The sequence below is a fragment of the Martes martes genome (assembly GCF_963455335.1).
Source record: "Martes martes genome assembly, chromosome: 2".
Classification (NCBI taxonomy): Eukaryota; Metazoa; Chordata; class Mammalia; order Carnivora; family Mustelidae; genus Martes; species Martes martes.
This window is the reverse complement of record NC_137889.1, coordinates 112419477-112445342: the sequence shown is the minus strand read 5'-3', so window position 1 is coordinate 112445342 and position 25866 is coordinate 112419477. Positions and strand designations below refer to the sequence as shown.

The 25866-nt window shown below is 34.9% G+C and overlaps 1 protein-coding gene across 17 annotated transcripts in view; it reads left to right on the top strand.

The window, feature by feature from the left end:
* The window catches only part of CAMK2D (calcium/calmodulin dependent protein kinase II delta), a gene marked incomplete at its 3' end in the record, with an annotated part of 326871 nt that overhangs the window by 156773 nt on the left and 144232 nt on the right, over positions 1-25866 (top strand). For all 17 annotated transcript variants that reach the window (XM_080796532.1, XM_080796520.1, XM_080796521.1 and 14 more), the window contains one exon: positions 13606-13660. In XM_080796532.1, coding sequence (XP_080652658.1) covers positions 13606-13660 — 55 coding nt within the window. The remainder of the gene's footprint in view (positions 1-13605; positions 13661-25866) is intronic.

The following is a 25866-nucleotide window of genomic DNA, read 5'->3' as shown; positions in this document are numbered from 1 at the left end:
GTCCCTTAAAAATGTAAATGGCAACAACAAAAAATTAGCTCACTGGCTGTGCAAAAATAGATTGCTGCCCTAATTTGGGCTGTGGACCATAGTTTACACATTCCTGATTAAGGCCTAATCAATAATAAATAATAAAACAGAACAAAGATCTGTCTTAGAGAATTGGGTAATCCTTGGGTGAGTCAGTTAGATGGTGTTCCATTATGGTGTTCAAGAGACATGTATTCATCCTTTTTCCCATTTGCAGGTTTGGGGTATATGCGCATTGTTTTAACTGAGGTGTCTGATGCTATGAAAGTATTTTCTGGGGACATGCAAATCCAGTCACCCAAGGAAATCAGTTAAGCAGGCACGACAGTGGTAGTTGAAGGATCAAACAGAGGTATTGCAGGTGTGTCCGTTGTTATGAGGGAGAGACAGGTGATGCTATGGGAATTTGTTTGAGAGGCCAGAGGGGACTTCCCTGATGAAGTGATACTTAAATTCTGAAGCATAGCTATGGGTTAAGTTGGAGTGCAGGGAAGAGAAGGCCAAGCCAAAGAATTAGCAGTGAAGATGTGGCTTGCTATATGAGGGAGCAGAGTCCCTTGAGTCTGAAAGAGGACTGCTGTTGCTGGAGGGAACTGGAGGGCAAGTGTGAGGGAAGTTGAAGAGGTGGAGCCTGGTGGGTGGGATGACCACTCTAACCTCTTTTCCAAGGGCTGTCCTGATTTACTAGTGTAAAAATTAATCACCCTCTTTTACTCTCAAAATGTCCCCGTTTAGATGATAAATTATGTGATTAAATCAGTAGGAAGACATTAAAGAATTTTAAGGCTGGCAAGTGTGATCTAATCAGATTCACATTTTGAAGTGATGGCTGCCTTGTGGATAATGGATTTGGGTAGGCCACAGGGGATGCGAAATTCCTTTTTAGTAGGAAATTTATCTTTCAGGTTAAACAGCTTGTTCAATTTTCTCAGTAGCAAGTCAATCCAGGAAAAAAAAAATCAGGGGACTATGTTGTTTGGTGAAATCAGTTGGTCAGTAGATACAGACTGTTGATTCAGTAGCCACTAGCAGGTGAGGGCATTTTACAGTACATTTAGTTATCACTGATGCTTTGTGTAGATTTGTTTGTCACCTCGTCATGTTGTGTTCCTGTGTTCCCATAGGCGTGTATAATGAGAAGACCATAAAATAAAACTATCAGGATATGCTTTGTAAAGCTGTGAGTCTGATCCTCTGGACTACAGAATCACAAAATTAGCAAGGGGATTTTGTCCCAAAGACTGCACGCTGTGTGAGGACAGGAATCACCACTGACTTGTTCATAGTTACAGCCCCAACATGTGGCCCCTAAGTAAACTGGCTGAATGACTGAAAGAATGAACTCCCCACCTCTAACAAGAACTTTGTTTCTTAAAAATCTTAGGTACAACATTTATAAAGCTCCTTCAGACATTTATGCCATAAGCTTAAATCTGAATGGAGACTGTGGTCAAGATTATAGAGATAAAAATATTTACCAAACAAATTTGAAACATATTTCCTGTGAATGTTTTTCTGTTCTGTATTAAAGGATGGTTTGACATAAATTTTGCTTAGTAATAAAGATGGCAAACCAATTTCCATCAAAAGAAGAATTAATGTCATGTAGTTTCTATTGAGAACAATTTAAGATGTATCTTCTTTTTTCTAGTATTCCTATCTGGAAAATAACCAAGAAGAAAAAAAATTAACCTGATTATGAATATATTAAAATTGTTATGATATAAATGAATAAAAATCAGATTATCCTATAATTTAGATGCTGTAAATACAGGAAATATGCATAAGCATTTACAATCACAGTAACACTTTAATAAGATTAGAACCCCCCCAGGAGTATATATGATAGTAATAAAATGACAGAAACTCATATTCCTTAAATGTGATCTTTAAAAATTAATATATTTATTTAAAAATATGTCTATTCTAAAAAAGAAAAAGTAAATATGAAAATTTATCAAAGAAGATCTTCAACAATTTGTTTAACTATTGGGTTAATATCTAGATTGAGAGAATATTGCCAAGTTTTAATACCTTTTATTATTTTTTCCCCTTTGATTATATGACAATAAATCTGATGTCATAATATTTGCAAAAGACCCTCTGTTCTCCCAGTGGTCTCTGAATTATTTCTTCTTCTTGTGGTAACTGCAGTCTGCCTTTCTCTTGAGTTGGCTCTTTTCTTTCCTCTACATACTGCTGAACCTGGGGGTGGAGAGGTGTTTTCTTGCTCTTCGCTGCTTTTATAAAACCACTATTAACACCTTCTCCCTCAGTATCCCCCACCCCCCATCTTTGAAACATTTTCTCAGATTTTAACATCCTACGCTTCTTAGTGCAACAATTTCCTGCCATTCGTTTGGTTACCCCTTGATTTGTTGTGTTCTGTAGGAACTACCTTCTCTTTCACCACTTAAAACCATCAGTCTCGGTGGCTTTAATTAGCTACATAGATTATGGGAGCCACACGCAGGCCTCTCACAACCAGTCCTCTCCCTTTCAACAATCTTTTCTTCTACTCTAGGGGATCAGCAATCTTTATCTATAAAGGGCCGAACAGTAAATATTTTCAGTTTTCCTGGCTGTATAGTCTTTGTTGCAACTATTTAACACTATAGTTCTAGCTCGAAGGCAGACATCAATTATAATATATAAACAAATATATATAAATATATATAATATATAAACAAATGGATATATAAACAAATGAATGAGGCTGTGCTGTAGTTAAAACTTCACAAAAAAGGCAAAAAGCTGAGTCACGATTTGAAGAAGATGAGGTAGCTAGCTGAGCCGTATCTGGGGGAAAAGAGTTCTAGGCAGAGGAAACAGCCAAGTGCAAAGTCTGAGGCAGAAATTTGCCTGGGGTTCTCCAAAAGCAGCAAGGAGTCCAGTGTGGTTGGAGCACAGTAAGCCAGAGGAAGAGTGGTGGTGGGAGAGGACAGGGAGATGATGGGGGGCAGAGGGTGGACTTTGAGGGATCTTATAAGCCACAGTTGGAGAGCCATTGGAAGATTCTGAGCAATAATCAGATTTAAGTTTTAACAGGGTTGTTCTGGCTGCTGTGGTAAAGACAGTGAGGGGACAGGATAGAATATATATATATATATATATATATATAGAGAGAGAGAGAGAGAGAGAGAGGGATTTGCTTTCAGATGAGCAACTGGAAAGATATGGAAGACACTAGGTAAAGCAGGTTTTAGAGGCAAGATCATAAGTTCTTTGGGCTTGTTTTGAGATATCTTTGAGGCAGGCAGATGCCCCCAGTATTTGAGATGTCTGATATTCGTTATAACTTCCCTGATGTCATGATAAGAAAAATTTAGTCTTTACTTAAAAATAAATTAAAAATCACTGACCCAGGTGAACTAACTGTTCATTGAATGCTTATCCAGAAACATATTCCCAGGTACCTGATGCTGATTGCTCCTGACTGCTGTAATGGTGCTTCTAGCTAAATTTATTAATATCCTTTATTATTCCCACAGTATTGAATTTGTGAATGAATTCACACATAACTTTTATGTTTTTCTTCAGTTGTGAGCCTAAGATCACAGTTCGTTTTCATGTGTTTCATGTTTGTGTATATTATACAGAGGAAATAAACTGATGTTTTTAAGTAATTTCAGCATAAAAATAGTTAATTGAAAACCATTATGAGATAATATAATATGGACACTAGTTTTATAGTAAATTTCTTATCATTTTAATAGAATTTTTTAAAAAAGATTTTATTTATTTATTTGACAGAGAGAGAGAGAGAGATCACTAGTAGGCAGAGAGGCAGGCAGAGAGAGAGGGGGAAGCAGGTTCCCTGCTGAACAGAGAGCCCAAACCCGAGCAGAGAACCCACTGAGCCACCCAGCTGCCCCTCATTTTAGTAGAATTTTAAACTCAGGTGTTTTCTGCTTGTGGGATGAATCAAACTTGTAAAATACTTTATGCAAGGAATGATTTTTTGGAAAGGGATTTGAGAGATGAGACCATTTGGGCATGTGTGTCTTCAGGGAAAATTTAGTTGCAAGTGTTAAGATAATATGGTAGTAAGCTGCAAGGAGAGGATGATCTAATAAGTTTTCCATTCATTCTATGCTCTAAGGGCTATTGTCAGAAAAACAATTCATCTGCTCAGTAATTTTTGAAAAAGCCTTCTTTTTAATTTGGCAAGATAAATGTTTTAAGCTTTCCCTCTAGTTATTCATTTAAAGTAAATAAAAAATAAAGTCAGGTGTGTTTTAAACTTAAATTTCTTTGAATGTTAGAGGAAGAAGTCTTATTTAGGGGATTGTATTCAACCTTGTATTGATAATAACTGTATTATTTATTTTGTGTACTGTTTATTAGCTGTAATCATCCAGAAGTGTAGAAATGTAAAAAAGTTGGAAAAAACCTTACAGGGTCCTCTTAAAGGATTAAGCAATACAGTGCTTATCAAGCATTTTTCGTGTGATCTACAGTTTAAAAAAATAAAGGTTTTATATCATGACCCAGCATATAACATATATGTATAAAAGTCAAGCAAAAGTTTCACAAAGCTATGATTACTTTAGATGGGAAATATTTTTTGTTTTAAATGCTGTCTTGATCTTCACTATGAAAAAAAAGAAATCCTTATCTTGTCTGTCCTTTGGCATGATACAGTCTCCTTCCTGTGTGATGTCCTTAGTTTATCATAAATCACAAAGCCTTGTTTAATTTTAAAAAGTAGCTAAGTACTGTACTGCTTTAAGACATTTAATGTGTTTGTGTCTTGCTGTTAAATATGGACCCAAATGAGCAGCATGGTGTGAAATTACTGATAGGGCTTCTCTTTTTGACCCAGACTGTGGAATGCAGAGTGGTTGAACCTGCATTGGATTCCACAATCAGAAAGATAGTAATGCTGTTCAGGTACTTAGAGCTGAGAAATTACTAATGGCCATTTTTTATCTTCTTAACCAGACAGTCTTATACATTTAATACATAGTAGATAGGTGTGTACATTTTGAATAAATTTAACATAAAGATGGTATTGGCCCAGGGCACCTGGGTGGCTCAGTGGGTTAAGCGTCTGCCTTCAGCTCAGGTCATGGTCTCAGGGTCCTAGGATTGAGCCCTGCATCAGGCTCTCTGTTTAGCAGGGAGCCTGATTCACCCTCTCTCTCTCTGCCTACTTGTGATCTCTCTCTGTCAAACAAATAAATAAATAAAATATTAAAAAAATATATGGTATTAGTCCAATGCTCTGTTAAGTCCTTATAATTACAGTACATAAGAAAGTGCACCATCTTAAGACTTGTGTAATATACAAGTCATATGATAACAATAGTTTCTTTTCCTTTAAATATTCCTAATATTTAAGAATATCCATGAGTGATCACTGATTAGCTTTATATAAATATTAGAAAGTGGAATAACTAAAAGATGAGGCAAGGAAAAAGAAAATGAAAAATCTGGAACCACTTACTGAAATACATAAATAATTTTGATGCAGAATTGAAAAAGGAAAGATTTTTTTAAATGAAGGAAACTTGAAATAAATACTAGCTTTTCCAAGAAGTGAAATCATTTTTCCAAAAAAAACAAATTTGAACAAGTAAAATGGATTCATGCAATTAAAATATGCAACAAGATAATCTCAAATTATTTGAAAAGGAAACAATATTTCTAGATACTACTAGGCTTAGTAATAAACCTCTAATTTAATTTCTCCTCACATATACGGTTTTATTAAAAATGAGCAGGAAAGTGTATTAAATGAATTATCCATTGATTTTTTTATTAATCATCTCTGAAATTCTATATTTAGCTCTTTATGACTTTTTTATTTCAAGCAAAAGGATTGCTTGCTCTTTCATGTTATTCATGGTGTTACATGATTGCTATAGCAGGTAGACATATAATTAGCAACCACTGGTCGTGTTTTTTCACGTTCTGTCATCTTCCCAGGTTGAAATTTTTCTGAATAATATATATTTTGACAAGTCAGAATCCTCTTTGAATAATCTGTTTTTATGACTAGCTCTGGCCTATTAGAAGACATCATTATTTGTTCCAGTCAGCCCTGAATGTTACTAATCTGATTTTATAGATAGTGAAGCTAATATAAACTTTCTTATTTTTAATCTGGAACCAGCAAATGGGGTGAGAATTTGGGAATAAGGATGGAGATTATGGTCAGCATAATTGGTGTGCTTTGATTTTCAGCACTGATGTTCGGATCCGATGACTTTTTTGTACTTTTTAAAATAGTCTTAAAATTAATGTGGTTGACATTCCCCACTGAGTTTTCATGTAATAATTATATTTGCTTTTCAAAAATGAGTTACTAATTAATTTTTCTTAAGTATAAGCACTGAATTGCTTTTAAATATAGTTTAATTTTTTTTAAAGATTTTATTTATTTGACAGAGACATAGTGAGAGAGGGAAGACAAGAAGAGGGAGTGGGAGAGGGAGAAGGAGGCTTGCTTCCCTCACGAGAAGGGAGTCCGATGTGGGGCTCAATCCCAGGACCCTAGGATCATGACCTGAGCCAAAGGCAAATGCTTAATGACTGAGCCACTCAGGTACCCCTAAATATAGTTTAATTTTTAAAACATTTTCTTGTCATGACAGAAAAGTATTTGAAATTTTATTAAAATAATTTTTGTAGTTCTGATGTTAAAGTTATTTTAATATTTGAATACTGAATAATAAAGTTTATTTGGCATTTATTAATGAGAACATATTGGTAAGTATTTGTCAAAAATACATACCCTTCGTGCAACTCTAGGAATTTGAGTTCAGGTATTTAAGATTAGGACAGATCATGGTTTTTGTCCTGGTTGAGTTTATTTATTTGTCTTAGCCAACAAAGTCAAATTTCCACATTTTATGCCTAAATTTTAAAAGTATCATATTAAGACAAACAGAATCAAAGAATAAATGCTACAAAATATTGACTTCGATAATAATAACAAAGAAATATTTATATATCTATATCTGACTATGTTTTTACTCAAAATGTGAACAATGTACGTGAATCCATATTTCAAAGAACTTGAGTGTATATATTTTTCAACTATGCAAATCTAAATATATTTTAAATGGTATTGTTTTATTAACTATTACTTGTGTTATAAGAAGTAGAAATTTAGAAAACATGCACATACAGATTTGCCTTCAGTGTTTGAGAAATGTTAGTCTGATTTTGAATTTGGTTTTCAGTGTTTTTATGTCTGTTTGAAAACTTTTCTCTCTAGAAATGATCAGCTTTGTCACAAAAGACCCAGTAGCAATGGCTGAGCTCAAATTTCTCTCTAGAATAGTGCCACTTGAATGTTACAATGTTTGAGACTTGTGTGTGTGCTTTTTTTTTTTTTTTTTAATTTAACAAATGAACTCATTGTTGGCATCCCTCTTTTAAGAAGGCTATGGTACATTGCATGGCCATACTTGGCTAGTGCTTACTCTAGCTCTGAAATATAATTCACTACTGGTGGGAATATAAAAAGCATCTGACTTAAAAGATGCCATTTTTTCCATCCCAGTATGTGAACCAAATCCAAATCCAACTTCCTCAATCCTTGTAACATAATAAAGCTCAAAATGCAAAATCTACCTCATTTATAACCAGGACTATTGCTCAGAGCTGACAAATAATGATTATGGGAATGCAATATAATCTTTTCTGTATGAATTATTTTATTAGCAGTAAGATAACATTGGCAACATTGCCTTGCCATGTTTAGTTTTAGAGGTTTCTAATAACTGATATTTTGAGGTACAACTCATTCTTTTTCTGCTAAAAAAGTTCCTTGTGATAAGGAAAGAATTCTTTGAGGATAATGGGCCAGTCACAAATTTCAGATTGTTTTTCTTGTTTATTTATCTATTATTGGTTAACAACTCCCACTCCAAACTTAGTGGCTTACAACAACACCAGTTTACTACTTCTAATTGCTCTGCAGACTGACTGGATTCATTTGGATAGTCGTTCTACTCCGCATGATGTAACTGAGGTGATAATTGCATTTCCCTTCAGCAGTGAGTTCTGCTAGCAGTGGAATGTCAACATGACCTCTCATCCTCCAAGGTTTCTCTCCATGTGGCCTCTTGTCTAAGTCTATCCCAAACTTCTTTTTAGCATAGCATGTGGTTTCCAAAAGGACAACTCCAATATATATGAGTTTATAAAGGCTCTGTTTGCGTCACACATGCTGATCACGCAAAGCAACTCACGTGGCCAAACCCAGAGTCAGCGTGGGAGAGGACTACATAAGGACATGAGTATTAATAGACATTGATAGGCATGGTCTATTGGAAGCACCAATGTAATAGGCTGCCACATCTTCATAATAAATTCTAGTAGAGAACAGCAGGTAGTGAGTATAGTTGAAGGGAAGAATAAAAAGTAGTATAATTTGAACCAAATGTATGTCGTATAAATAACTTCACAAAATTATACTTACCACCCTTGATTGTATTTAGAGGATGTTGTTAGGAAATAAACAGGGAGGGAAGTATGCTGCGATTGAAACAAGTGGCTTTGTATGCTATTAGTCTTTTTTGAGAGATAACAAATCATCGTAAAAGAATATGTTCACTTTCTTTTGGTAGAAATGTTCTTAATATATGTCATCAAAATAGATAAGATATACCTAATAAGCAATTTTAACATGCTTCTATTTAGAATTTAATTTTCCTAGTCTTTCCCTTTTCTCCCTTACATACCCATTTCCACTTCCTAACACCTGCACACACACATACCTCTGTCTCTTGCCATGTTATCATAGTATCCATGTCATTGGAATGTTAATTTTGGAAACAAATAGTTAAATTTATGGTATTTTACACATTGTCCAATTTTTTAGATTCTTTAACTAATTAGGATTTTTGGTACATTAAATGTCCTATCAGGTAAAGTAGCTGAGTCATTGGGTATTCTAACATTCCTAATTTGAAGAGGAGATTAACAGTTTTCTAGGGATTTAGGGACTGCATAGAAAGACAAATGTGGCTGGTGTTAGCTCTGTATCTTAGATATCATCTAGCTGTCTCTATATCCCCCAAACTACAGCATCACATTTTAAACTTTCTAAACTCAAAGTATTTTTCTTTTTTCTTTTTGCTTTTTTTCTCCTTAACCCTGCTTTTCATTCTCTAGTCTAATATTAACTATTTCTTCCTCTTTAATTCTTTTTAAAATATTATTTTATCCTGACAAACTAATTTGTACTCTGTGTCTTGGGGTGAAGAGAAGTAGTTCATTGACAGATGTACTTTAGGGATTCCATATAGTATTCTGAGCAAGAACCAGGTCTTTGGAATCCTCCAGCTCTGGTTTACAGCCCTAGCCCGCCAATTACTAGCTGTTAAACCTTGGAAGTTTCTTTCACCTCTTCAGGTCTATGCATATTCATTTGCAAAACATGATGGGAAAAGATCTTATATATTAACTAAAATAACTCTTGAAAAAATTATTTGCATTGTGTTGACATAGTAAAGACTGTAGTTGTTATATCTTTTAACCCCCTAAATGAAAAGATGTTTTAAAATAAATAGGAAGCTTCTTTTGCACTTAAAGAAAATTAATTTCTCAGATAATTACAACATCCTGTTTAGTCTTGTTTGGCCCCTTTATGGAACCAGTACTTAACTAGAAACTGCAGTGAAATCATACAGGAATGTAGGACCAGAAGAGAAAGCAGTGATCCCATGATAATTTGAATGCAAATGACCAAATGAATAACATATGAGGGGGAGAAAGAAAAAGAATTAGGCCATGAGTCTCCTGAATTTTGGAAACATTTTAGCCTCAGGAACACCTTTTCTCCCTTTATAAGTCTAATACTTAATGCCCTAGAATTTTAAATTTTATCCTGGATAAGAACTGTTACATGGTTACCATTTATGAAAACTCAATTATTCATAAACTTTATTTTACCTTTGAGCAAACTTCCGAAAAGAATGACTACCAGGATAGATCATAACCTGTGTTCTCAAATGCTTTCCTCATTATCTTCTTTATTGTTTCTGTCTGAAAACCTCTTAATGATGACTGTGATTAATTGTGTCCACCCATATGTACAGCTTATGGCAATACAAAGAGCAGTCATAGCAAGAACATAGTGCAGTATGTTTCAACATGGAGCAGCCACAGTCCTCTCAAGGCTGGCCATGTCTGCAATCTTGGGCTAACATCTCTGGTGAACAGAATATCTTGTATTTCCTTCAGCACGGAAATGAATCGACAGTTACTTGTAGAAAGAAACTAATGTGAGTTTTTGTGAAAGTAAACACAGTTTCAACCCATGGCAAACTGTTAAAAAAAGACAAACCGTGGGGCGCCTGGGTGGCTCAGTGGGTTAAGCCTCTGCCTTCGGCTCAGGTCACGATCTCAGGGTTCTGGGTTCGAGCCCCACATCAGGCTCTCTGCTCAGCAGGGAGCCTGCTTCCTCCTCTCTCTCTCTGCCTGCCTCTCTGCCTGCTTGTGATCTCTGTCTGTCAAACAAATAAATTAAAAAAAAAAATAAAAAACCACTTCGGTGTTCATTTAAAAAAAAAAAAAAGACAAACCATGAGAGACTATGGACAATGAGAAACAAACTGAGGGTTTTGGAGGGAACTGGGGGTGGGAGGTTGGGTGAGCCTGGTGGTGGATATTATGGAAGGCACGTATTGCATGGAGCACTGGGTGTGGTGCATAAACAATGAATCTTGGAACACTGAAAAAAAATTTAATTTAATTTAATTAAAAAAAAAAAGAGGGAGAGGATGGAAGATGGATTCTTTTTATTGATTGAAATGGCTTGAAGATAAAAAGGTAATATCCTTGGTGTGTAAGACATTGTCTTCAGACTACAGAAACATATCATCAATTCTGAAAATGATAGAGTTCAAAGTCTCAAGAGGAAACCAACCCATCCTTAGAGTATTTGTAAACGGTGGAACATCCATGCAAAGATGAAATTATATAGTTTGGTTAATAAATGAAAAATTGTGATGATTTCATTTAGTTTTGTTTTCCAGTTCTTTAAGAGTGGAAGGAGGTAGAGAGATCATAAGGAAGGAAGGAAATGTGTACATATTTATCCCCAGTTTTTTCTGCTGTATCAGTAAACTCACTCATTTATAATTGATCTCACCTGGTTAAATGGCTGGTTAGAAATAGTGGAGGTTGTTTTGGAATTGTGTGATGCAAAAGTAGTGAACTCGGGCCAAACAGTTTATCCTTAAGTAATTATTATGTGCTTGCTGGCTAAATACTTTTGTGAAACTAGTCATCACCAAAACCAATATACGTTGATCGTTAGGCTTGCATCCAAGCAACTCTTAACTTTTTAAAAAAAATAATGTACTTCCAAATGATGATGTACAAGTATTAATAAGAAAGTGATAATCATACTAAGAAGATTTTATTCCAAATAGAACCAGAAAGTAATATTTCTCCAGTTGTACCTGAAATTTCCACTTCTGTTTAGCTCTACAACCCTTTGATCTGAAAACCTGAGATCCCCATCTCCACTTCAACTTTTTATTTTGAGATAGCGGAAGAAAGAAAGAATCATTTCCTCCTGCTCACATTGTGATTTTACTTCTCATTTTAACTTCGATAGGATGGAAATCATCTTACTTTCACCGAATAACTGTCTGACTTAAGTAGACATAGCATTCGTTGGGCTTATTTAAACACAGGTTGTATTAGCAGCTGCTCAGTGAGGTAGGTATCTGTGAGACTGTGTCATTCAAGAAAGCCACTGAATTACCTGTCATCACCTGACTTTCCTTACTGTGCTGAATGACTATGAACAGAATACACCATTGAGACTAACTTTTGGTTTTCTTTGGCAGTGTAAGTTTAAACAAAGGTAGTGGGCATCTTTGATTTTGGTAAACTGAAGAATACCCTTCACACAATTAAAGTTATGGGAGAATTATTTGATATTAATAGTTTTATTTTAGGCATATATAGGTATATCGAGCTTTGGTGGGGGCGTGGACTTGGAAGAATGCCTAGCACATAGTATAGTAAGTGCTCAAAGCAATTATATGAAAGACCATCTACCATTTGTCAGGTCTCTGGGAGGGATTAAAAAACCTGTGAAATACGATAACTGAATGGTAGTAATGATGAGAAAGAAATTCTTTATAATGGAACAAAAATTCTTTCGTTCTCTACCTTAGAAAGGTTTCTAAAGAGCGATTCAAAAAAAATTTTAATAGCGGCCCAAGGATGGTGTCTGAAGGGGATGGAACTAGATTGTAAAGAATGGACATTATATTAAGTCTGTGACCTTGAGAATTTCCTGGGTACTGCAGACTCCCTCTGTAGATCATTAGAGTTTGTGTGACGATCTAAATGTTCTTCGAAATCCACATTTTCTATGTGATGGTCATCATTGCATGGGGAACATACTAAGGACCAGTGGTAGTAGAAATCATTATCCTTTTGTGGTGACTTCTCTAAAGCAGTTGTGTCCTGCAGATTTGTTACTTTTTCTGCCCTCTGTTGCTCCCAGTGAAGGCCAAGCCACTTCAGGTGATTTAGGTAAATAGGAAGCATTAACCATCTATGGGGATGCATTGGGGGAGGCAGGGGACTTGTGCAAAAATAAATAGCAGGAAAAGCAGTATGTAAGTTATATATGTATAGTTTACTTTAGAGTTACAGTAGATAATGAGTGTTTTCCATTCAGAAGAGCAAAATATTTGTTCTGGATAGCTATCAGTGAAAGTCTAGCTCATTGGAAAAATTGAAGTAGTATTAATTTGAGGAACTAGTAGATTTTTTTATTAGAAGTTCTACTTACATATTTTTGGCTGACTTGGTAAATGAATTTTGGTGACTTGAGTTTAGAAGTAGCATAATAAAAACTCTGTTGACAGATTGGCCAGGAAATGCTATGTAGAAACTCTCTCCACCCCCACCCCCACCAAAAAAAGCGGGGGGCAGGGAGAGCAGAAGTCCTAGAACCTGGTAACTTCGCATAGATATATTTAGTATTATAACAGTCATTAATATTTATTTATCCCAGCAACATGTGGATTATTTTACTTTTGTTGTCTCATTTAACCTTTTCAACCATTTTGTAAAGTATAGGTACTATTGTCATTATAAGTTGATTAATTTGATTAAGCCCACACAAGGGCACCTGGGTGGCTCAGTCAGTTGGACATCTGGCTCTTGATTTTGCCTCAGGTCATGATCTCAGGGTTGTGGGATCAAACCCCACATTGGGCTCTGCACTGAGTGTGGAGTCTGCTTAATTAAGATTCTCTCTCTCTCCCTCTCCTTTTGACTCTCCCTCTCCTGCTTGCCCTCTCTCCTCTCTCTCTCTCTCAACAAAAAAAAAAAAAAAGAAAAGAAAAGAAAGAAAAGAAAAGAAAAAAGATTAACTCTACACAGTAATAATAATCAGAACCGGAATCTAAACCTTGGGTTTATCTGAACCAAAGCCTTGTTATAAAGGATACTAGTTAACAGAGCATAGAAAAAAGATGTTGCCAGCACTTTTAGTTAGGAGACAGAAGCCCATTAGAAGTCTGGTTTAATGTTAATCATTGGCATATGTATAACATAAACTTTTTTCTCCCCCTGCCTTTTTTTTAGTGCGACTTCATGACAGCATATCAGAAGAGGGCTTCCATTATTTGGTGTTTGATCTGTAAGTACAACATACTTTGTGTTCATTTATTTTTGCTATTTGAAGACCATTTTGAATTAAACATTTTTTTTCCTAATTTGCAGTCTAAATTAATGACCCTGTATATTTTTTAGATATTCTTCAAATAGCATTCAACTCTAATTCTTTTGAAAAAATGTGACTGTTCAGGAGTGTTTATTTAAAATTTATATTAATCTTCATAACTGAAACAGGAGTGTTTGAATTGTTCACTGTGATACCATAAGCAGTTCTCAGTTTTATCTCTGGGCATACAAATGGCTAATATGAGCTAATTTTCCATTGAATTTCTTGGACTTTGTATGATTTATCGTCTTATATAAAAAGAACCATAGCTTGGGGCGCCTGGGTGGCTCAGTGGATTGAAGCCTCTGCCTTCGGCTCAGGTCGTGATCCCAGAGTCCTGGGATCAAGCTCCGCATCGGGCTCTCTGCTCAGCGGGGAGCCTGCTTCCTCCTCTCTCTCTCTGCCTGTCTCTCTGCCTACTTGTGTCTGTCAAATAAATAAATAAAATCTAAAAAAAAAAAAAAAAAAGAACCATAGCTAACATCATACTAAGTGGTGAAAAACGAGGGGATTTTTCTCTAAGATCAGAAACAAGGATGTTTACTTCACCAGTTTTATTCAACATAGTCTGAAAGTCCTCACCACAGTAATCAGATAAGAAAAAGAAACGAGAGGCATCCATATTGGTAAGGAAGAAGTAAAACTTTCACTATTTGTAGATGACATAATACCATACATAGAAAACCCTAAAGACTCTACCAAAAAACTATTAGAAGTAATAGTCAAGTTGCAGAATACAAAATTAATATGCAAAAATTGGTAGCATTTCTATACACTAATAACAAAGTAGCAGAAAAGGGAAATTAAGAAAACAGTTCCATTTACAAATGCACCAAAAAGAATAAAATGCCTAGGAATAAACTTAATCAGGACGGTGACCTGTACTCTGAAAACTATAAAATACTGATGAAAGAAATTGAAAACAACACAAACAAATAGGAAGATATTTCATGCTCTTGGATTGGAAGAATTAATATTGTTTAAATGTCACCAACACCCAAAGCTATCTATACTTCCAGTGCAATCCCTATCAAGATACCAGCAGCATTTTTCACAGAACTAGAACAAATAATACTAAAATTTGTAAGGAACCACACATATAAAAACAAAACAAAACAAAACAAAAAACCTAACAGCCAAAGGAGTCTTGAGAAAGAAGAACAAAGGTGGAGGTATCACAGTCCCAAATTCCAAGATATACTACAAAACTGTAGTAATCAAAACAGTATGGTACTGGCACAAAAAGACACATACATCAATGAAACAGAGTAGAGAGCCCAGAAATAAACCCATATTTATGTAGTCAATTAATCTACGGCAAAAGAGGCAAGGATATACAATGGAAAAAAGCCAGTTTCTTCAATAAGTGGTACTGAGAAAATTGGACAGCTACATGCAAAAGAATGAAACTGGACCACTTCCTAACACATACATAAAAATAAACTCAACATGGATTAAAGCCCAGTAACTTTGATATCAGTCATAGCAACATTTTTCTAGATATGTCTCCTAAGGCAAGGGAACCAAAGGCAAAAATAAACTATTAGGCTACATCAAAATAAAAAGCTTTTGCACAGCAAAGGAAACCATTAGCAAAAGTAAAAATGTTGCTTACTGAATGGGAAAAGGTATTTTCAAATGGCATATCTGATAATGGATTAATATCCAAAATATATAAAGAGCTTTTACAACTCAACCCCAGAAAACCCAATCCAATTAAAAAATGGATAGAGGATCTGAATAGACATTTTTCCAAAGAAGACATCCAGATAGTCAAGGGTCACATGTAAAGATGCTCAGCAGCACTCATCATTAGGGAAACACAAATTAAAACTACAATGACATACCACCTCACCTTTTAGAATGACTAAAACCAAATACACAAGAAATATTAAACGTTGATGAGGATGTAGAGAAAAAAGAACCCATGTGTACTGTTGGTGGGAATGTAAAAATTGGTGCAGCCATTCTGGAAAACACTATGGATGTTCCTCCAAAAATTAAAAATAAAAATAACATAAGATCTAATAATTCCACTCTTGGGTATTTATCCAAAGAATGTGACAACCCTAATTTGAAAAGAAATAAGCTCACCTATGTTTATTGCAGCATTATTTACAGTAGCCAAGATATGGAAGAAACTTAAGTGTCCATCAGTAGATAAATAGATAAACAAGATGTGGTGTGTATATATGTACACACACACACACACACACACACACACACAATAGAACATTACACTGTAACAAAGAAAGGGTGAGGTCTTGAGAAAGACAAATACCATGTTATTTTACTTGCATGTGTAATGTAAAAAACAAAAGTGAATAAACAAACAAAAAGCAGATTCAGAGAACAAATTGATGGTTGCCAGAGGGTGGGGGTTGTGTGGAAAGGAAGGGTAAAATTTATGAAGGAGAGTGGAAGATACAGGATTCCAGTTATAGAATGAATAAATCAGAGAAATAAAAGACATAGGGGAATATTTTCAGTGATATTGTAATAGCGTTGTATGGTGACAGATGGTAGGTAAACTTATGAGCATAGCATAATGTATGGAGATGTTGAATCACTATGTTGTATACTTGATACTAATGCAACATTGTGTGTCAAATAGAAAAAATTGAAAGTGAACTATAATTCAAATAATGGAAAAAGACTAAAAGTAGGGTCCTTGAAGTTGGTTAATTCAGGGGTTCAACAACAGTATCAGATGTCTATCTTTTACTTACTTGGCTTTGTTCTCAAATTGGTATGGTTCAAGGTATTATATATGACATTCTAATGTCCAGTGAAAGACATTGTCTCTTGTTCTTTATAAGAGTGAAAAATTTACCCAGTAAATGTTTCATTTCCTCTCACTGGCTAGGATTAGGTCATATATCATTTGACATAGTAATTTCACTTCTAGAAACATAATCCATGGAAATCATACCCTAAATTTAGATAAAACTTTATACCAAAAGATGTTCCTTGCATCAGCTTTTATAATGGGAAAAAAAAGAAAAGAAAGAAAGGCAACTTAAGGATCCCATAATAGAGAAATAGTTGCATAATTATGGTAAATTCATATGATGGACTACTGTCCAGCATTTTCATGTAATGCTTGGGAAATAGATAAGAAAAAGATATTTTTTGTAATATGACTCTAAAGGTAGGTTAGTGTTAGATCTGGTTGATTCAGCCCTTCAGTGATGTAGTTAAGAAATCAAGTTTTTTCTATCTTTTTGTTTGTGCTCTGTAGTATGTGAGTTTATTCTCAGGTTGGCTGCCACATTTTCAGATATTAGTGACTTTCACAGTGAGAAAAATGGACAATATTAATGCCATTGCGTATGTTTTTATCCTTTCTCAGCAGTCCCTCAGGAGATAATCTGTTAGTGAATCCCTGCTATTTATTTATTTATTCACTTATTTATTTATTTTAATGAATCTCTGTTTAGAATTTCTTCTTATGCCCCTGCCTGAATCAGGTATTGATGAGGAAATGGAACTACAACAATTGGCTTTGACCAACTATAAATTTAATATGTAGGTCTTGGGAGGGAACTGGCTTCTCTTGATTCACCATGTGCATGGTCAGGTAATATCTAAATCATGGCTTTGTTAACAAGAAAATAGGAGAGTTTTGCGTATTAGATAAGCAGCCACGTGTGTCTACCATGTTCATGATTGGTGTGTGCCAGAGAATAGAGACTGAAGCTCTGATTACGTACAGCCCCACTGTAGTGCTCCTCTCCATAGTCACAGTCCACCCATGGCTTGTTCACGTGCCTGTAGTTTGGCACCTCTCCATATTGCACTAGTCCTTCCTCTTCAGTCCTTTCTCAGAACTCATATTTTTACTTTTTCCATTGTCCTTTCTTCCATTCTCATGTTGTAAGATCCTTTTATTTTTTTAATGATTTCCTTTCTTCCTTAATGACTTCCTTAGCCATTTTTTTCAGAGTAAATATGCTAGCAACAAATTCTTACTTTCCTTTTTCTAAGAATGCCTTGATTTCCCCCTTCACTCCTTTTTTCTAGATAAAGAATTCTAGGTAAACAGTTATATTCTTTTACTGTTACATCAGTTCCTTCTGGATTCTCTGATTTCTGATGAAAAATCTTTTGTCATTTTGTTTTGCCCCTAAGAGTAAGGTGTTCTTTTTTTCCAGCTGCTTTAAAGATTTTTTTTTTTCATTGCCTGTAGTTTTTAGAAGTTTGACCATGATGTGTCTTGGTTTAGATTTCTTAAGAGTTTATGTTATTTTGTGTTCACTTAACCTCTTGAATATACAGGTTTATGTCTTCTGCCAAACTTGGGAAATTTTTAGACATTGTTTTTTTTAATACATTTTTTTACCCTTGCCTTCTTTCTCTTCTCCTTCCAGAACTTGATAACATGAATGCTAGATCCTTTGTTATAGCCATATAAATTCCTGGGGCTCTGTTCATTTTTATCTTCTTTTTTTCTCTTGTTCACATTAGAAAATTTATACTGTTTTCTTCAAGTTGACTGATCCATTTTTTCCTCACTTTGCTGTTGAATGCATCCATTTCAGTTATTGTATTTTTTTCAGTTCTACTGCAGACTGTTGGTTTTTCTACAAATTCTCTGTCTTTGCTAAGACTTCCCATTTTTTCTGGTCAACTGTGTTTTTAATTGCTCACGGAAACATTTTATTAGGCTGATCAAAAATCCTTGTCAGATAATTCCAAGTAGATTGTCATCTTGGTGGTGTTGGTGTTGGCATCTGTTCATTGTTTTTTTCTCATTCATATAGAAATTTTCTTGGTTCTTGATATAAGCAGTGATTTTGTATTATATCTTAGACATTTTGGGTATTATTTTATGAGACTGAGGATCTAATTTTAATCTTGTTAACAGGCCTCCTCTGATAACACATTGGCAGGAGTTATTAGGTACCATCTTACTACTTTCAGGTGGAAATAGAAGTCCAGGTTTCCTATTTAGCTTCCCATGGCACCCCAGGGGTATTCCTCCTCACTGCTGGGCAGGGCTTGGGAGAACAGGGATTTTTTTTTTTTTTTTCAATGCATTTAGTTAGAGAAATGTATCTACCCTATTTTTTTTTTCAGACCTGTTGTTATTTCTTAATAGATATAATTTGTTAGCTATCCTTTGCTATATAAATCACAGATATAGTATTATAAACTGGGATATGTTTTTCATGCTATAATAAATGCTGAAATGAAAAACACTTTTGCTAATGTTCATTTACCTGAGTACCATTATTCAGAATTGGATTTGATAGTGGCTCTATCAGAGAGGATATACTTTCCTATACCCTCTTATGTTTAGTGCATGAAGGCGTGTGAATTAGACTAAAGGCAGATGAACAGAATAAAAGGCACATGTTTTTTATTAATATGTGCATGAGAGTTTGTAGAAAAGAAGTGAAACTGAAAGAAACAGTGAAGGTGTCAAATTCTTCTTAGATGATAAAAATTGCTCTTCCCTCCCTAGTACTTGGAACAGATACCTTCCTCAAAGAGAAATTTATGCCCTGCTTTTGGGCAGATAAGGGAAAGGTAGAGAACTCTTCCTCTATTTGTTTGTTCTCAGTTGACTTTAGCTCAAAATGGTCTTTTTGCCAAAGTGGTATATTGTAGGGTGGTGTATTCTGTTCTGCTTCAGCTTCAAGAAGCACATCAGTGTTGGGTCAGATATAAAAGGGCAATACTCTTCTCAGGCCATGCCATATCACTTTTCTATAGTTACCAAGTTATATTCACATTTAAAATTGTATAGTTTTCTATATTATTAAATGGAGAGAATGATAAGAATCACGGAGTTGAGAATAAAGTTTATTTTTGTATGCATCGTATTTTAAATAATTGGTACAGAACATATAAAAAAGCAGTTCATGTGAATACAAAATAAGATTTTCAGTTACAGTGGATTGTATCTGTCACAATGATACTTGTGTTATTAATGTCTGAAACCAAAGTGTAAGTTTACATTTGAACCATAGTAACATTAAATATGCTACATCAGACAATTAAACCTCTTTTGCTAGACTGAAAAGCTCAGACTCTTTGCAATTGTTCTTCAGTGTTTAAAGTTTTAAATAGGAGTTATGAGCAGTTTTCATCAAAATTCTTTGCCAGTAAATGAGATTAATGAATTAGTTAAATACAGTCCAATAAAGCATCCAGCTTTAGAGACAGTTGGAAAACAATGGTTTAAAGTATAGATTTTCAGTGATTAAAAAGAGATTACAACAGATGTAATCCCTCTAAATTATCTAATTGTGGTACTTTATAAAGAAAAATAAATAGCTTTAGAAAAATGAATATTTTATACATCAGTGAAATACTCATATGGGTAAATTGGAAGTCATTTAGCCAATCAGTTCCAAGATAAAATAACTACTTAAATTCCTAAAGAAGGAATGTTCCTGTGTTTGTCCTTTTGATGATGGTTTTGGCAGTGTGGTACTTGTGCATACTTCCTGTGGAATGTCAGCTATTCACAATCTAATGGGAAGTTCTATTTTTATAGGTGCCCTGAGTTTTCTTCTAATGGAATACTTTTCCCTTTCTAAAAACCAAAACAGAAGAGGCAATGAGTTCATTTAAAAAGAAAAAAAAGTTTCTTTTTGTTATTTTAAATTTACATTTTTCATTCAGGTATCTAGCCACCTTTTCGAACTATACAGCAGTAGTAATCACTTTTGCAAATAGACTCAGTAATCAGTGGGAAAGACCTGCCTGAAAGCAAAGACCTCTTCACAGCAAATGATGAAATCATCCTTCCTCCGGGTTTGCACCCAGCAGGGTTTTCCCCACACACCTCAGCAGCTCAGGGAGATAAGACATGTGGATTTATCTGAAATCTAGGGGAAGGCCAGGCAGGGAAATGATGGAGCTAGAATTGTAATCCCTAAGGGAGAGGCCTGCAGTCAGAGCCATTGGCCTTAGGCACATAAGGCAGATTCAGTCCATTTCTTTGAAAATAAAGCCTTGACAAGGGCAGTCATCTGAATGTGACATATATATTTCAGGAACTGCATGTCAGCAAAGATTTGTATTATGTGCATGTTGGGTGAATGTATAATGAAGTATGGAAATATCACAGCCCTTTCTAAGTAAATGTATAAGAGAATAACACTTGGGTTGAATTTTGTAATCTCAATAGGGAAATAAAATAGATGGATTAGATTAAGGTTTATGGGCAAAAGTGCTGATCCAGGATGAAAAGACTTAAGTTTCAGTCTCAGAGCTACCCAGCGCTAACGATTTACATTATATTTTCTCTAATTATTTTTCTCATACGAAATGGGGCTGTGGGACCAGGTGAAAAATTTGTCAGACATCTCTCAAGTCCTTTCCTGTTCTGTGAGGCCAGGATGCTGTTCTCATTAATTTGAGATTTCTGGTAGAATTAATAAGGACTCCTGGTGACATTTTTAAATATTAGAAAATTGTTTATGCTTTTAAGTTATTAGAGAAAAATTCTATTATTACATCTTTAAAAAGAACTTTCTTTTCCCCTAGCAAAAACACATTTTGGAACATGAAATACTTCTTCGCCCCCCCCTCCCCCCGTTTTAAAGTATCTGTGTTTTTGCTCCCATATGAGAAATTATGTTCATCAAATATCTAATGGGTACCTACTAAATGCAAGACACTATGCCTAATGCTTTAGGAAAAAAGGTAGTGTTTCTGAACATTTTAAAATAAATGTCCCATTTTGATAATTTTAAAATTGAATACTCAGAGAATCTGATGTGCTCCCTCCCTGTATCTCATTTTATCATTTTTATACCAGCCAGAAAGCTTGGTCAGGTTGCATGCTTTGTAGTTATTACTGGGAAGACATGTATATTTTTCATTTTTACAAATTTGAAGTTATATCAGTATTAAATGCTTTTCAGAAACTATGCCCCTTGGACTGGTGAGGAGCTGATTATTATATTGGCAATATCAAGACTAAAAAACTAAAAGAAAAGACACCATTCCCTTTTTTGAAGATTTTATAGTTCAGAAAGGGGGTTAGACAGCTTTAAAAAATCTGTAGTATAGACCTAATGTGATAGAAGCTGTTAAGAGGTAGGTGAGGTTTGGGAGAAAGAGCCAACATTCACTTAGTCAGGAATACCCACAAATGCAATGGGAAGAACTAAAGTTGAAGCAGACGTAATTATGTCTTTTTCTGTGTCTTCATTCAACAAATGTACCCTTAGTCTGCACTATTCTCTATCAGGCACTGTGGATAAACTGATTGAAGGGAAGGTGAATGACAGTTTTTCCCTTCAAAAGAACTAAAAGCAATCTCGTACAGTTATAGCATTCTTTGATCTTCTAGAATATTTGATTGTATAACCCACAGGTCAGCAATTTTATAAAACACACAAATATAGTATAATAAGTTTCACAGAGTCTGGGAACACACCTGTGTGTGCCCTCATCATTTGGTCATCTTTATGGTTGTTTAGTAAAATTCTTCTCTCATGCTGATAATATTCTGTGTCTCACAAGGAATATATATTCCATTTATATTCTAATGATTATTAAATCTTTTTAGGGGTAGAGGGCTAGTCTGATTTTTCTGAACATCTTTGGCCTGTTAATCACAGCAAATTTTATCCTTCTTAAAACCTACCTGGTATATTTCATTTGTCTTATATTTGATTTTAGTATTATTTGGTCACATTTGATTTATAACAGTGCATATAGGAAGTAGTGGCAAAAATAATTTCCACTCTCTGATCAAAATGTGGAACACACAGATTGAAGATTACTTGATCTATCAGTGCACTGTAAACAGCACTTGAGAATAGGCCTCTGGGTTGAACTCCTGTCAAAAGAAAGAAAACTGAATCAGTAATTATAATATAGCAAAGTATATTTTGTTGTGAGCATGGATAATGGAAGCAAAGAGATCAGATCAGAGATATGAACCCTGTCAGAAGTTGACTACGCTAACATCCAGGTAGAAGATAGTAAGTACCTGAAGTAAGATGTTGGTAGGAACAAAAATAGAAGTTATAAGGTATAAACCCTCTGAATATACTTTTCAGAACCAAGTTGAGTCTCTGAATTTTGTTTTTAGTTGGCACTTTATACGCAAGAAACAGTCAATCTACTTAAAGTAGATATTTCAAATAACAAAGAATCTCTAATGCTGTAAAGATATTGCATTACATTTCTCATTTGGTTTTAGAAAAGTGTTTGAATGAAAATATTTTGGTTATTTTAAAAATAAATGTAATGTCCACTATAGTGGAACTCTCTAATTCTAGAATTATAGAGGGTCACTAGGAAAATACAGCTTTTACAAAGTTATACTAAATAATTTCAGTGTCCTATTAGTTAGAAAATTAATAAAATAGTAATGCATCTGTTATATTTTTTACATAAAAACATTTATTTGTTTTTTTGTTTTTTTTTGGGGGGGGGTTATTTATTTATTTTAGAGAGAGTGAGAAAGCACGAGCCGGGGAGGAGGGAGGTGCAGAGGGAGAGGGAGAAGCAAAGCCGATTCTCCACGGGGCAGGGAGTCTGACACAGGACTCCACCCCAGGACCCTGAGATCATGACCTAAGCTAAAGGCAGATGTTTAACCTACTGAGCCAGCCAGGTGCCCCCAGAAAAACATCTTCAATGACCATGACATATTATACCTTTAATAGAAAGTTATAGAGATATTCTTTTGATTTCTTTCTGAATAGAAAGCAAAGTAAATACTCAGCTTTTGTCATGTACTGTGGTGCTGCTACAAGGTCGCAAACTCAGCTCTTTTACCGACACATCATGGTTCTTTAATGTTCATGGACACTTTCAGTTTGTATGATATAATATATAACCTTGTCTCATGAATATTCATTAGTTAATAACCTAAAGGAGAAGGAGGCTCTTTGTGATGAATACTACCTGATGGCTTCTTTAGAATTTTTGTCAGGGATAATTGTCTTAAATTCCAAAAGGCCAATTTCTTTCTTATTTGTTCATTTTGTAGTTCTTATTCTTTAATAGAAATCTGAATTTCTTGATATTATATCAGCCCCATCTTTATGTTTATGAAATTGGAGAAATTAGGAATTCAGGATTTTTGAAACTTTATAATATTTATAAAATTGTTTTCTACTTTTAATAAAGTATATTTTTTAGAGCAGTTTTAGGTTCAAAGCAAAATTGAGTATGAAGTACAGAAAAATCCTACATATGACTATTCCTAATCACGTCCAACCTTGTCACTATTGCCTTTCTGCACCACACTTTGTTATTTGTTACAGCTTATGAATCTACATTGACACATCATTGTTGCCTAGAGTCCATAGTTCACATTAGGGTTTACTCTTAGAATTGGACTTCAAAAGGGTTTTGACTAATATAATGTCATGTATCCAGCATTGAAGTACTATACAGAATAGTTTTACTCCCATAAAAATCCTCTGTGTTCCACTATCCATCTCATCCTCCTCCCTAAACCCTGGAAACCACTAATCTTTTTACTGACTCCATAGTTTTGCCTTTTCCAGAATGCCATATAGTTAGAATCAGACAGAATATAGCCTTTTTCACATTAGTTTCTTTCACTTAGCAATATGCATTTAAGTTTTCTTCAGGTCTTTATTTTTTTTTTAAAGATTTTATTTATTTATTGGACAGACAGTGATCACAGGTGGGCAGAGAGGCAGGCAGAGAGAGAGGAGGAAGCAGGCTCCCTGCTGAGCAGAGAGCCGGATGCAGGGCTTGATCCCAGGACACTGGGATCATGACCTGAGCCAAAGGCAGAGGCCCTAACCCACTGAGCCACCCAGGCACCCCTCCTTCAGGTCTTTAAATGGATTGATAGTTCATCTCTTTTTGCACTGAATAATACCCCATTCTCTAAATGAACCACTGTTTATTTATCTCCTCATCTACTGAAGGGCCTGTTGGTTGCTTCTAAGTTTTGGCAGTTCAAATATAGCTGCTATAAATATTCAGGTGTAGGTTTTTATGTGGACATAAGTTTTCAGCTCCTTTGAGTAATATCAAGGAGCACAATTGCTGGATTATATTTTAAGAGTATGTTTAGCTCTGTAAGAAACTGCCAAACTGTCTTCCAAAGTGACTGTATTATTTACACTCCCACCAGCAATGAATTAGAGTTCCTGTTGCTTCAAATCCTGTTAGCATTTAGCGTTTGTCAGTGTTTTGGACTTTGGCCACCCTAATGGATGTGTAGCAGTATATCATTTTTGTTTTAATTTGCAATTTCTTAATGACATATGATGTGGAGCATCTTTTCATATACTTATTTTCCATCCATGTATCTTTGATGAGATAGCTTTTCAGGTCTTTTGCCCATTTTTTAATCAGATTGTTCATTTTCTTGTTTTTGAGTTTTAAGAAGTCTTTGTATACTGTGGATCACAGTCCTTTTTCAGATGTCTTTGCAGATATTTTCTCTCAGTCTGTGACTTGTCTTTTCATTTTCTTGACTGTCTTTTGCAGAGCAGAAGTTTTTAGTTTTAATGTAGTTTACCTTATCAGTTCTTTCTTTCATGAATCATGGCCTTGATGTTCTATCTAAAAGTCATCCCCATATCTAAGATCACCTAGATCTTCTCCTACAGTATCTTCCAGGAGTTTTATAGTTTTGCATTTAACATTTTGGTCTAAGATCAATTTTGAGTTGATTTTTGTGAATGGTGTAAGGGGTCTGTGTCTAGGTTTTTGTTTGTTTGTTTTTAACATGTGGCTGTTCAGGTTTCCAGCGTCACTTGTTGAACAGTCTGTCTTATTGTATTGCCTTTGCTCTTTCATCAAAGATCAGTAACTATATATGGGTCTATTTCTGGGCTTTCTGTTTTGTACCATTGATCAGTTTGTTTATCCTTTCATTAATACCATACTATCTTGAGCACTGTAGCTTTCTCTCTCTCTCTCTCTTTTTTTTTTTTTTTTTTTTTTTTGAGAAAGAGTGAGTGTGAGGGGCAAAGAGAGAAGGATAGAGAGAATCTTAAGGAGGCTCCATGATAGGCATGGGGCTTCAGTGGTAGGCATGGGGCTTAATTGCACAACCCTGAGATCATGACCTGAGCTGAAATCAAGAGTCAGATGCTTAACTGACTGAGCCTCACACATGCCCCTTGATTACCATAGCTTTATATTAAGTATTAAAGTCA